This window comes from Salvelinus alpinus, chromosome 3 (assembly GCF_045679555.1).
Source record: "Salvelinus alpinus chromosome 3, SLU_Salpinus.1, whole genome shotgun sequence".
NCBI classification, from domain to species: Eukaryota; Metazoa; Chordata; class Actinopteri; order Salmoniformes; family Salmonidae; genus Salvelinus; species Salvelinus alpinus.
Genome location: NC_092088.1, coordinates 62155793 through 62169573, shown reverse-complemented (window position 1 = coordinate 62169573; position 13781 = coordinate 62155793). Strand labels below are relative to the sequence as shown.

The following is a 13781-nucleotide window of genomic DNA, read 5'->3' as shown; positions in this document are numbered from 1 at the left end:
TTCCTGTCCGGGTTGGCCCCCCCCCTCGGGTTCGTGCCGTATGGGATGTCTTCTTGGGCTATACTCGGCCTTGTCTCAGGGTAGAAGGTTGGTGGTTGAAGATATCCCCCTAGGGGTGTGGGGGCTATGCCTTGGCAAAGTGGGTGTGGCTATATCCTGCCCGTTTGGCCCCGTCTGGTGGTATCATCGGAACAGGGCCACAGTGTCTCCCGACCCCTCCTGTCTCAAGCCTCCAGTATCTATGCTGCAATAATTTGTGTCGGGGGACTGTCAGTCTGTTATATCTGGAGTATTTCTCATGTCTTATCTGGTGTCCTGTGTGAATTTAAGTGTGTGTATTTTCTCACTGAGCCCTAGGACTATGCCTCAGGACTACCTGGCCTGATGATTCCTTATTGTCCCCAGTCCACCTGGTCATGCTGCTGCTTCAGTTTCAACTGTTCTGCCTGTGGCTATTGACCCTGACCGGTTCACTGGACGTGCTACCTTGTCCCGGACCTGCTGTTTTGGACTCTCTCTACCGCACCTGCTGTCTAACTCTGAATGATCGGCTATGAAAAGCCAACTGACATTTACTCCTGAGGTACTGACCTGTTGCACCCTCTACCACTGATTATCTGACCCTGCTGGTCATCTTGGCCATGTTCTGTTATAATCTCCACCTGGCACAGCCAGAAGAGGACTGGCCACCCCTTAGAGCCTGGTTCCTCTCTAGGTTCTGGCCTGTCTAGGGAGTTTTTCCTAGCCACCGTGCTTCTCCATTGCTTGCTGTTTGGGGTGTTAGGCTGGGTTTCTGTACAGTACTTTGTGACAGCGGCTGATGTAAAAAGGGCTTTATAAATACATTTGATTGATTGAGACCCTACTCGATGGATGACACAAAAGAGAGAAAGAGAAATGAGGTAGAGGCAGGAATGCTGGTGTGTGAAGACAAAGAAGTGACTGTTTGAGAATAGTGGGTGCATGCGTGTGTACGTGTTTGCACATGCATGTATTTGCACCGAACACCTGACCTAACGATTTGCGAGGAAGGGAAGGACAGTGTGTGTAAGAGTGAGAAAAAAAGAGACACACACACACTAAGAGTCTAGCTAGTTGCTGTGGCGGAGCTCTCACTATCTCCCCACTTCTCGAATGATGCAGCCCGGCCCTGCTCTGCCCTCAGCCACAATCCGCAAATAAAATAGTATTTGTCACGTTTCGTAAACAAAATGTGTAGACTAACAGTGAAATTCTTACTTACGGGTCCTTTTCCAACAATGCAGAGTTTAAGATTTTTTAAAAAATGAAATGGTGACAAGATCAATAAATACTTGGGTGGCTGGAGTCAATTGTTTTGGGGCCTTACTCTGACACCGCCTGGTATAGAGGTCCTGGATGGCAGGGAGCTCGGCGTGGTGTCCTGGGCCCTACTCACGCACCCTTTTGATGATCTGTGGGCCCATGCCAAATATTTTCAGCCTCCTGTTGCAGAGCATACATAAATGCGCTACACAGGCAGGGGATTAATACATGCTCTCTAATAATAAAGAACTGTCTTTCCAAATGACACCACCTCCTAACTCACACCTCCTTCCCAGAGCTTTCGTAAGAGTTTTGTAACACACGCTGTATGGAGGGTCAGACGGGTGCTTTAAACATCTTTAGAAATAGGGTATGCAGTTGAATTTTCCCACACATCCAATAGTACAGTAATCTACAGCTATCCTTCTCCCCTTGGTTAGAGTGGTTCTCCCTACCTCATCGATCATCCACCACTACGAGATTCTGTGACACACACCATCCATCGATCCTCCATGCAAATACTAACCACTGTCAGCTTCCATCTCGCTAAGTAAGTGACTGACACACACACACGTCAGCTTCATTGCGTGTGATCAAGCTCTGCAATTACTGCTAGTGCTAGTTAAAGGAGCAAACTAAAATCTCAATACCTATTCTGGAAAATAACATTTACAATCCAGCTACAAATGCCACTCTTTCTATTTGAGTTGAGTTTAGTTTTAATAGATGCCATTACACCCCCTGGTGTTAAGCAAGCTAAACTACACACCACTCAAATGTATTTATAAAGCCCTTTTTACACCACCAGATGTCACAAAGTGCTATACAGGAACCCAGCCTAAAACCCCAAACAGCAAGCAATGCAGATGAAGAAGCACGATGGCAAGGAAAAACTCCCTAGAAAGGCAGGAACCTAGGATGAAACCTAGAGGAACCAGGATCAGTGAGCCCATATACTGTACTTCTAACCCGCTATCAGTCATCCGTGTGTGTTTAACCATGAGCTGCAGTTGAAGATATGGTCGACAGCCTCCTCAGTCTCGATTCAGCTTCAGAAGCTGTTCCAATTGTTTCTCTGCATCACTGTACCTCTACACACACACAACATTCAAAAGTCTGCCTAACCATATTTTATAAAAATTGATAAATAACCACTAAAGTGCAGAATATGTAATAGAATAGGACAGTTGTTCCATAAACACAGTGAATAGAATAGGGTGTGTGCGTGATGACACTACCGGTTAACATACACCATAACAGCAGGACGAAAACAGAAAAATAAAGACAATGAGGCTGAAATGATTCAAATAAATGTATGACTTACAAAGGACTCTTTGGCAGTGCAGAATAGTTTCACACACAATATTTGGTAGATTTAGCATAAACAGATTACAGTGCTAGAGTTAAACAGTTTGGTGCTTATAACGATTTTGGGGGGTATATCATAAAACGTACACTTTCTCCTGAAATAGGGGCTCAAAAAATGGACTCCTTTACTAAAACCACACACGCCAAATAAAAAAAAGTGGGCCTCACACAGAAATACTTAATTGTTACTTTCTATCAAAATTATTAAACATGCATTGGCCCAAATGAGTGAATACTGTATACTTGGGGTCATTAAACAAAACAAAACATACACTTCTGCGAGTCGTTTAAAAAGGTAATATTCTTGTGGTTTCTTTTTCCCAATATGAAGTCCTGTTTGCTTTGACCAATCTCTACGAGGATGGAAACAAGGCAACCACAGAAAAGCAGAACCTTCCCTTCTGAATACTAATGTAAATAAGGTTTAAAAAAAGTTCTAAAAACCTGTTTTCACTTTGTCATTATGCGGTATTGTGTGTAGATTGAGGGAAAAAAACAATCTAATCAATTTTAGAATAAGGCTGTAACAAAATGTGGAAAAAGTCAAGGGGTCTGAATACCCTCCGAATACAGTGTAAATTCAGTGATTCTGTCCCTTCATAGGACAAAGATGGTGCTTGGTATAGAGAATAGATGGTAGATGGAAACAGCAAGAATAATCTATTTGGTTCATTCTAGAAACAAGAGGCTTATTTCCCAGATGTTTTAAAACTAGCTTACTAAATAACTACAATTACTCAAACCTTGACAAACACATAGAAAAGTAGGTGTCAATTCTCAGTGGGAAAATGAAAAATAGAAACATGCATTAATACACTAAAGAACAAGTTACCTTCTATGGAATTTGGTGGTACTGCTCTCTTCCCCACCCTCTCTTTAGATCTTCACTATGGGCAAAAGCACATTGCGATGGACACAATAGCTAAGGCCAATAGCACAGATCCATAGCCCAGTGTAGATCAAGCACTGGGTCATGTTCATTAGGGCATGCCAAGGAAAATGTTTGGAAATGGAACATTTATTTTTGGAGAAATCCAGGTAGTCCCTCCCTGTCTGTTTTCTCCCATTTGGTGCCTAATGAACATTATACTATTATGAGGAAGGTTACTAAGCACCAAGTCAGAGTGGAAGGGAGGCACCATTCTTTTAGGGAGGAACTGAAACGTCAGGGTGAATCTGCTGCATGGCTTCTGGGTCTCCTTTGGTGTGGAGGGCCTGGTCCGTTCTGGCGGTATTGGCACGGTAAGAGAGATGTGGTTGGGAAATGAGAGAAGGAGGACAAGGACAGCACAGGCCACAAACCCCAGACAGTAGTGGCTGTAGATTAGCATAGACGAGCCAGCGCTGAAGGTACCGAGTCTGCAGCTTGCCCTTACTAGAGAAACAGCAACCATTTTCACTTTCTCAGGATCAAGACTCAAATCAGATAAATGATAGGACAGAGGTCATAGAAAATTGTTCAGTTAGTTACCTTCACCAAAGCAGAGAAAGGAGCCCTCCTCCTAGAGAATCTTGACAATGTATGACACCATTCTTCCTCTAAGCCGTGAACTAGACTCAGGGAGAGGCCATGGCTGGCTAGGCTAATGGATGCTAGCTGTAAGGCTAACTGATGCTAGCTGTAAGGCTGGTAAGGTTTTAAGGCTTCAAGCTTTTGAGGTTGGTTCCCATGATGAGCCTAAACGCCGAGCTGTGGTCAAGGGGGGCGGCTGTTAATTGGTCCATTATCAGTCATAATACGCTCTTAGATTAATGATGGTGTCCACCATTTTATTAGTCTTAACATTGTCCTGCATAACAACAGTTCTCCTGCTGTCCTTGGGGGGAGAACATGGCCCAATATAATAGTCCTTCGGCTCAGTCAGTGTTCGTAGTGGGGTTCCAGTTTCTATAAAAGCCCAGAGGTGGGGAGGAAACTGTGCTCAGGGCTGCCAGGGCTTCCTGTCTTTGCCCCTCTGTTCGGATATGTGTTTGTAGCGACACTTGTCCCCAAAATGGCAGCCAGTGGTCCTCCAGAAATAACACTCATCTCCGTTCACTGGGCCACGACGCCTGGGACTGGAAAAGGGGCAAAAAGGTTGGAATGTTATGTAGAGGTGATTTTGGGATGAAATTATACACATTTTCAAGTAGGCTCATCCTCAACTGATTTCCTTTTGGTTTCTAGAGTTTTTTTAAAAAGGATAACTATTCCACCTTTTCAAAGTTTTAGCTTATTCTTGATTTACCTAGGGTGTTGAAATAGGCAAAAACTTGGATTATGAATTATCCCTTAAAGTTGCAGTGAAACAGCCACATCGGTTTGCGGTATTACAACAAAGAAAGGGAAAGGGGGATACCTAGTCAGTTGAACAACTGAATGCATTCAACTGAAAATCTGTCTTCCGCATTTTATTTTTATTACGTTGCTGGATGCTCATCTCCTTTTCAAAAACAAAACAATAAATGCGCCTAGGGGCAACCAGTGGCACCGTTTTACCTTTTGCATAACTCAGCCTTATAAGGGTGTGGGTCCTTACCAAGTAGCAGCAGCTGCCTGTTGCGATGCGGGGGGGCTACTCTTGAGGGGGATTGGCAGAGCCCTCTGGGTGTTACGGTCTGGGTAGCGAACCACCAACCTTGTGTTCTCTATACTGTAGCCCTGTGAGGGAATACACATACACCCACAAAATACAAATACATTATTAACCCTGTTTGGGATAGGGGGCAGTATTTTCACATCCAGATGAAAAGCGTGCCCAAAGTAAACTGCCTGCTACTCAGGGCCAGAAGCTTTTCCAGATTTGGATAGAACACACTCTAAAGTTTCTAAAACTGTTAAAATAATGTCTGTGAGTATAACAGAACTTATTTGGCAGGCGAAACCCCGAGGACAAACCATCCAGGATTTTTTAAATTTTTAAATTTTATTTTTGAGTTCACTGTTTTCAATTGGTTCTCTATGGGAGCGTAGATTTCTGTGGCATTTGGTTGCAGTTCCTGGTTGATGTTTTTCTTTAGAGAAATGAAGTACGGCTATTCAGAACGAGGGTCCAGCCTAGTGCACTCTAATGTTTTGGTGCGCACGACCTGGAACGTGCTTCTTTGTTTTCGACCGGTGTTGAACGCAGTTTATCCAGTCTTAAATTTGATCGATTATTTACGTTTTAAAATATCTAAAGTTGGATTAGGAAAGTTGATTGAAATGGGTTTGACAAAGTTCACAGGTAACTTATTAGATATTTTGTAGTCACGAAATATAAAATAAAATGTCAAGAAAAAGTTAACAAGAACTACAATATACAAAACAGAAAAGAGGCCACAGTATCTTGTCACAGAAGGCCACTGACGTTGAGTTTCTCCATGGCCCGCGATGCCATGTTGGCGTTCTTGAAGTTGACAAATGCACAGAACCGCTCGTGGATAACTCGTATGCTGTCTATCTCTCCATAGGACTGAAAGAGGTCCAACAGGTGTTTCTCAGCAATCTCAGTGGTCACGTTCCCCACCCAGAGAGACGCACACAAGGACCTGAAGGAAAGAAAGTGAGAGTGAATAGGGAAAAGACATCACTTACGTCATGTTACACACACAGAAATCCAAAAGGTATGCATACACACCAATCCATCCATCCATATACAATGGCAAGAAAAAGTATGTGAACCTTCTTTGGAATTAACTGGATTTCTGCATAAATTGGTCGAATTTTATCTGATCTTCATCTAAGTCACAACAATAGACAGTGTGCTTAAACTAATAACACAAATTGTATTTTTCTTGTCTATATTGAATACATTATTTCAACATTCACAGTGTAGGTTGGAAAAAGTATCAAGCCCTAGGCTAATGACTACTCCAAAAGCTAATTGGAGTCCAAACAATGAGACGAGATTGGAGATGGTTAGAGCTGCCTTGCCCCATTAAAAAAAAAAATAATAATAATTGTTTTTGAGTTTGCTATTCACAGGAAGCATTGCCTGATGTGAACCATGCCTCAGATCTTAGAATTGTTGACTTGCATGAAGCTGGAAAGAGTTACAAAAGTATCTCTAAAAGCCTTGATGTTCATCAGTCCACGGTATGACAAATTGTCTATAAAAATTGAGAAAGTTCAGCACTGTTGCTACTCTCCCTAGGAGTGGCCGTTCTGCAAAGATGACTCCAAGAGCACTGCGCAGAATGCTCAATGAAGTTAAGAAGAAACCTAGTGTCAGAAATCTCTGGAACGTGCTAACATCTCTGTTGACTTGTCTACAATACCCAAAACACTTAATGGTGTTCATGGGAGGACACCACGGAAGAAGCACCTGCTGTCCAAATAAAATAAACATTGCTGCACGTCTGAAGTTTGCAAAAGTGCACCTGATTGTTCCACAGTGCTAGGGGCAAAATATTCTGTGGACAGATGAAACTACAGTGGAGTTGTTTGTAAGGAACACAACACTTTGTGGAGAAAAAAAGGCACAGAACACCAACATCAAAACCTCATCCCAACTGTAAAGTATGGTGGAGGGAGCATCATGGTTTGGGGCTGCTTTGCTGCCTCAGGGCCTGGACCGCTTGCTATCATTGACGGAAAAATCAATTCCCAAGTTTATCAAGACATTTTGCAGGAGAATGTTAGTGTATCTGTTCGCCAATTGAAGCTCAACAGAAGTTGGGAGATGCAACAGGACAATGACCCAAAACATAAGTAAATCAACAGAATGGCTTCAACAGAAGAAAATACGCCTTCTGAAGTGGCCCAGTCAGAGTCCTGACCTCAATCCGATTGAGATGCTCTGGTATGACCTTGAGGGCGGTTCACATACTTTCCCCACCCTGAACTGAGAATGTTTACACGGTGTGCTCAATAAATACATGAACATGTATAATTGTTTGTGTTTTATTAGTTTAAGCAGATTGTCTATTGTTGTGACCTAGATGAAGATCAGATCAAATTTTATGACCAATTTATGCAGAAGTCAAGGTATTTCCAAAGGGTTCACATACTTCCTTGCCACTGTACGTACACACATACACGTTTGGACACACCAACTCATTCAAGGGTTCTACATTGTAGAATAATAGTGAAGACAACAAAAATATGAAATAACACATATGGAATCATGTAGTAACCAAAAAAGTTTAACGAATCAAAATACATTTTATATTATTCAAAGTAGCCACCCTTTTCCTTTATGACAGCTTTGCACACTCCTGGCATTCTCTCAACCAGCTCCATGAGAAATGCTTTTCCAACAGTCTTGAAGGAGCTGCCACATATGCTGAGCACTTATTGGCTGCTTTTCCTTCACTCTGCGGTCCAACTCATCCCAAACCATCTCAATTGGGTTGAGGTCGGGTAATTGTGGAGGCCAGGTCATCTGATGCAGCACTCCATCACTCTCCTTCTTGGTCAAATATCCCTTACAGCCTGGAGGTGTTGGGTCATTGTCCTGTTGAAAAAGAAATGATAGTCCTACTAAACGCAAACCAGACGGGATGGCGTATCGCTGCAGAATACTGTGGTAGCCATGCTTGTTATGTGCCTTGAATTGTAAATAAATCACTGACAGTGTCACCAGCAAAGCACCCCGGCAGACACCACCACCTTCATGCTTAACAGTGGGAACCACATCTGCGGAGATCATTCGTTCACCCAATCTTTGCGTCTTGCGATAGAAAAATTACATATTTACCTAATTGTTTGATATTAATAGTTAGCAATTAATTAGTACAATGGACTTATTACCATCATGTTTTGAATGTAGTTAAAACCTTTGGGTTGCTGATTATGATATTAGTATAGTGAAATTCAGCAGTTTTAAAAAGGTATCTGGATCTGGTGTTAAAGAGGAGTTCATTAAATAAGGCCTGACCATTTTTGTTTGTTTTTACCATATAGTTTCAAGAGCCCACCCACCCACACATTATGAATATTTGTTGGTGTTTTTTTTAAATGCTATGTTTGATTTATTGTGAGTGTTCTATTTCATAGGGTTTACACGTGTTAGTGCCGAGGTATCTTAAAAGGGGAACAAGTTTTTATTTTCTGAGTTTACCTTGAACACGCAAATTCTTTTGATAAAAACATTTACTGAAGAAACTTAGTGTAAACCTGGGATACGAAATGTATGAAATGTTTAGATAATTGGTCTAATAGAGAAAGTGACACTTATTTGAAGAGTTTGAATAACCTCTGACCTCTGTCCTTTCTAGTGTGGTTTAATCGCCCTCGCTGGAATGCCGAGAGACATTGTATGATGATTTAAAAAGGTCATTTATAATACTGATAATTACGGAGAAGTTATATAACTAATAGGACCACAAGAAGGATAGACCTGTCTCTAGTCTATTTTTACTCTGAAGTTATGGGTACAAACCTTGTTGGAGTTATTAAGGGTAGTAATTTGAATTTGTAGTATTGTTTTTACACAGTCACTATGTGAATCGTGTCAAAATGGGGGAATTACCAGTCTTTTGAGGGTTTTGGATTGAAGTTTACACACCGAGTGATATATAGAAATGTATTGAGTGATGAATGGTGTTTGTCCTGTTTTGTTTTGATAAATCTCACCAGATTGGGATAATTTCCTGGTCGGGATAATCTGGGAAACTAAGACAGGGAGGGGTTAAGACAACAACCCACGTGCAGACAACGACAGGATGAAGCCAGAGTGGCTTATGATGCTCCTTGGTCTGCATGAGGGGGGGACCAACCATGACTGAGCATTGTTAGTGTCAGCTATATATAGTACTCTTGTGTAAAGGTTAGGTTACTCGGTCCAACACTCAAGAGTGGGGTGGGTTGACCAGCCTCATTATTGCAATAATTCATCGATATTGAATGAAGATGATTGTTTGAAGAAATTACCAAATATCTATCAGTACTAGATTTCCACGACAGTCTCACAGACACGGCGGTTGGAACCAAAAATCGCAAATTTGGATTCAGACCAAAGGACAGATTTCCACCAGTCTAATGTCCATTGCTTGTGTTTATTGGCCAAAGCAAGTCTCTTCTTCTTATTGGTGTCCTTTAGTAGTAGTTTCTTTACAGCAATTCATCCATGAAGGCCTGATTAACACCGTCTCCTCCAAACAGTTGATGTTGAGATGTGTCTGTTACTTGAACTCTGTGAAGCATTTATTTGGGTTGCAATCTGAGGTGCAGTTAACTCTAATGAACTTATCCTCTGCAGCAGAGGTAACTCTGGGTCTTCCTTTCCTGTGGCCGTCCTCATGAGAGCCAGTTTCATCATAGCGCTTGGTGGTTTTTGCGACTGCACTTGAAGAAACTTTCAAAGTTTTTACATTTTCCGAATTGACTGAGCTTCATGTCTTAAAGTAATGCTGGACTGTCACTTCTCTTTGCTTATTTGAGCAGTTCTTGCCATAATATGGATTTGGTCTTTTACCAAATAGGGCTATCTTCTGTATATTACCCTACCTTGTCACAACACAACTGATTGGCTCAAACGCATTAAGGAGAAAATAAATTCCACAAATTAACTTTTAACAAGGCACACCTGTTAATTGAAATGCATTCCAGGTGACTACCTCATGAAGCTTTTTGAGAGAATACCAAGAGTGTGCAAAGCTGTCAAAGCAAAGGGTGACTACATTGAAGAATCTCAAACATAAAATATATTTAGATTTGTTTAACTTTTTTTATTATTATTATTTTATTTTTTTTAAACAACCCTGGAATGAGTAGGTGTCCAAACCTTTGACTGGTGCTATATACATTACCGTTCAAAAGTTTGGGGTTACTTAGAAATGTCATTGTTTTTGAAAGGAAAGCAAATTTTTTGTCCATTAAAATAATATCAAATTGATCAGAAATAGTGTAGACAGAAATGCAGTGTAGACAGAAATACAGACATGACTATTGTAGCTGGAAACGGCAGATTTTTTATGGAATATCTACATTGGCGTAGAGGCCCATTATCAGCAACCATCACTCCTGTGTTCCAATGGCATGTTGTGTTAGCTAATCCAAGTTTATCATTTTAAAAGGCTAATTGATTAGAAAACCCTTTTGCAATTATGTTAGCACAGCTGAAAACTGTTCTGATTAAAGAAGCAATAAAACTGGCCTTCTATAGACTAGTTGAGTATCTGGAGCATCAGCATTTGTGGGTTCGATTACAGGCTCAAAATGGCCAGAAACAAAGAACATTCTTCTGAAACTCGTCAGTCTATTCTTGTTCTGAGAAATTAAGGCTATTCCATGCAAGAAATTGCCAAGAAACTGAAGATCTCGTACAACGCTGTGTACTACTCCCTTCACAGAACAGCGCAAACTGGTTCTAACCAGAATAGAAAAAGGAGTGGGAGGCCCTGGTGCACAACTGAGCAAGAGGACAAGTACATTAGTGTCTAGTTTGAGAAACAGATGCCTCACAAGTCCTCAACTGGCAGCTTCATTAAATAGTACCCGCAAAACACCAGTCTCAACGTCAACAGTGAAGAGGCGACTCCGGGATGCTGGCTTTCTAGGCAGAGTTGCAAAGAAAAAGCCATATCTCAGACTGGCCTATAAAAAAGAAAAAATTAAGATGGGCAAAAGAACACAGACACTGGACAGAGGAAGATTGGAAAAAAAGTGTTATGGACAGACAAATCTAAGTTCGAGGTGTTCGGATCACAAAGAAGAACATTCGTGAGACGCAGAAAAAATGAAAAGATGCTAGAGGAGTGCTTGACGCCATCTGTCAAGCATGGTAGAGGCAATGTGATGGTCTGGGTGTGCTTTGGTGGTGGTAAAGTGGGAGATTTGTACAGGGTAAAAAGGATCTTGAAGGAGGAAGGCTATCACTCCATTTTGCAACGCCATACCAAACCCTGTGTACAGCGCTTAAAATTGGAGCCAATTTCCTCCTACAACAGGACAATGACCCAAAGCACAGCTCCAAACTATGCAATAACTATTTAGGGAAGTAGAAGTCAGCTGGTATTCTGTCTATAATGGAGTGGCCAGCAGTCACTGGATCTCAACCCTATTGAGCAGTGGTGGAAGCAGCTTGACCGTATGGTACGTAAGAAGTGCCCATCAAGCCAATCCAACTTGTGGGAGGTGCTTCAGGAAGCATGGGAGGTGCTTCAGGAAGCATGGGGTGAAATCGCTTCCAATTACCTCAACAAATTGACAACTAGAATACCAAAAGGTCTGCAAGGCTGTAATTGCTGCAAATGGAAGATTCTTTGACAAAAGCAAAGTTAGGACAATTGTTATTTCAATTAAAAATCATTTATTATAACCTTGTCAACATCTTGAATATATTTCCTATTCATTTTGCAACTAATTTCAGGTATGTTTTCATGGAAAACAAGGTATTTTCTAAGTGACCCCAAAATTTTGAACGGTAGTGTATATGTATATATATTTAAAAATCAGGGGCCATGACCCCTTTAGGGTAAACATGATTGGCTAAGATCCACCTACCCTGGCAGGCTCAATGAGGAGTCCTGGCTCACCACTGAGGAGAGGGAAGACAAATGAATTATATCACGTAAAAATAAAAAAACATTTATGTGCGACCTTCACATTCCAGAGCAATAACTCAGAAAATGTGTTGCTTTCCTTCCCAGTCATTGAAAACTAATTCCTGACATTGCTGCCCTCTAGGTTTAGATGAGAAATTGCATGTACTGGCACAGCCTAGATGGTGGGTGGTGTTTGTGCCTGAATAAGACAAAGCAGCTGGCAAGGTACTGCTCCGTGTCAGGTACATATGCAGTGTAGCTCTATAGAAGGTTCTATCTATATCCATAAGTGTACATATAGCCATGCTCTTTGAAATGTTTGAATCCTTCTCAAAATGTAAAGTAATTTGTGGATTCAAATAAAGTATTTAAAATGTGTGTGTGAGCGCGTCGTAACTAGGGCTTTTGCCGTGACCGTATTACTGCCACACCGGCAGTCATGACCGCAGTAAAATTCCACTTAACCGTTGAGTCATGGTAATCTCCTCTTTTGCACTCTGGACATGCGTTGGTAATACCCAACTCGCTAACAACCGCCAGGTCACTAATGGAAAGTTCTGCATGGCAAGCTCTGTATCAGAGGTGTGGGGGGGCTGCCTTAATCGACGTCCATGTCGTCGGCACCCGGGGACCAGATCTTATAAGGGGTGTTAACTGTTCAAGAGCAGAACAGCAGATTTTTCCACTTTGCCAGCTCGGGGATTCGAACCAGCAACCTTTCGGTTACTGGGTCTTAACCGCTAGGCTACCTGCCGCCCCAGGCTACCAGGCTAATGGCCTGGTACTCAGGGCTCTATTGTCCCTCTAACCGCTCTGACATCAATGCCAATGGAATCCAAAATGACAAACTCATCAAAACAGTGTATGCTTTTAAAACTCACCTCACTGTGATTGATCAATTTGAAGATAGTTTCAAACAGTTGTTGAACTTCTGAGTGGAAAATATGGTCATTGTGGATGTTGTTTCAAAGCCTAACAACAAAATGAACAGTGCTTTCTAAGGTGATGATTCATTCAAAACACCCATACGCATATTAGAGCTTATGCTCTCTAGAGCTTACCGAAGCCAACCACATTTTTTTTTAAATAACTATTGTGTTGTTATACAACACAGCCTACCGCATTTCACGCACATCAGAAAAACGCGATTTAAGATGTCTTTGGTACATAATTGGTCTAGCCTATACTTCAAAATTAAATTAATTCTAGTAATTGCCTTTGAGCGTGGACCGTATTATTATGCATACAGGATGGACCTTATGCTACGCAACAACTTTTTATCCATGAGTCTGGGCCTAGGCGATGCTTGTATTTTCATAATTAATAGGCTGACATTCCTTTTAGCTACAGAATCTCTCACCACTGCTTTTCCACCTCTTTCTCCATTCCTCTCTCCAGGGTGCAGAGAAAAGTGCTGTCAGTTTAATGAAATATGTTTTCTTGTGAAAACATGTTACTATGGATGGTCCAGAACAGATTTCCCTTGGTTTCCCAAATGAACTGGGTAGCTGCAGGAACAAGGTCGGAGAGCCCATGGCATACAGAGTTTGGATGGAGTATTACCTGTCGCACAGCGAGAGGCTGCATGCTCCTCCAACGGTGGTTAAGGCGTGGAGTGAAATAACCGACATGATTGAAAAACGAACCAGCTATTCGAGTGCATATGGATGACGTTGTTA

The 13781-nt window shown here is 41.7% G+C and overlaps 1 protein-coding gene across 2 annotated transcripts in view; it reads right to left on the bottom strand.

Annotated features, from left to right (window-relative positions):
- Positions 1-2583: 2583 nt before the first annotated feature.
- LOC139571079 (stress-induced-phosphoprotein 1-like) overlaps positions 2584-13781 on the bottom strand; it is a 47026-nt gene continuing 35828 nt past the window's right edge. For both annotated transcript variants that reach the window (XM_071393604.1, XM_071393605.1), the window contains exons 12-15: positions 12062-12095; positions 5982-6162; positions 5172-5293; positions 2584-4710 (exon numbers count right to left, since the gene is read on the bottom strand). In XM_071393604.1, the coding sequence (XP_071249705.1) occupies positions 4575-4710; positions 5172-5293; positions 5982-6162; positions 12062-12095 (473 nt within the window). In that variant the 3' untranslated portion in view covers positions 2584-4574. The remainder of the gene's footprint in view (positions 4711-5171; positions 5294-5981; positions 6163-12061; positions 12096-13781) is intronic.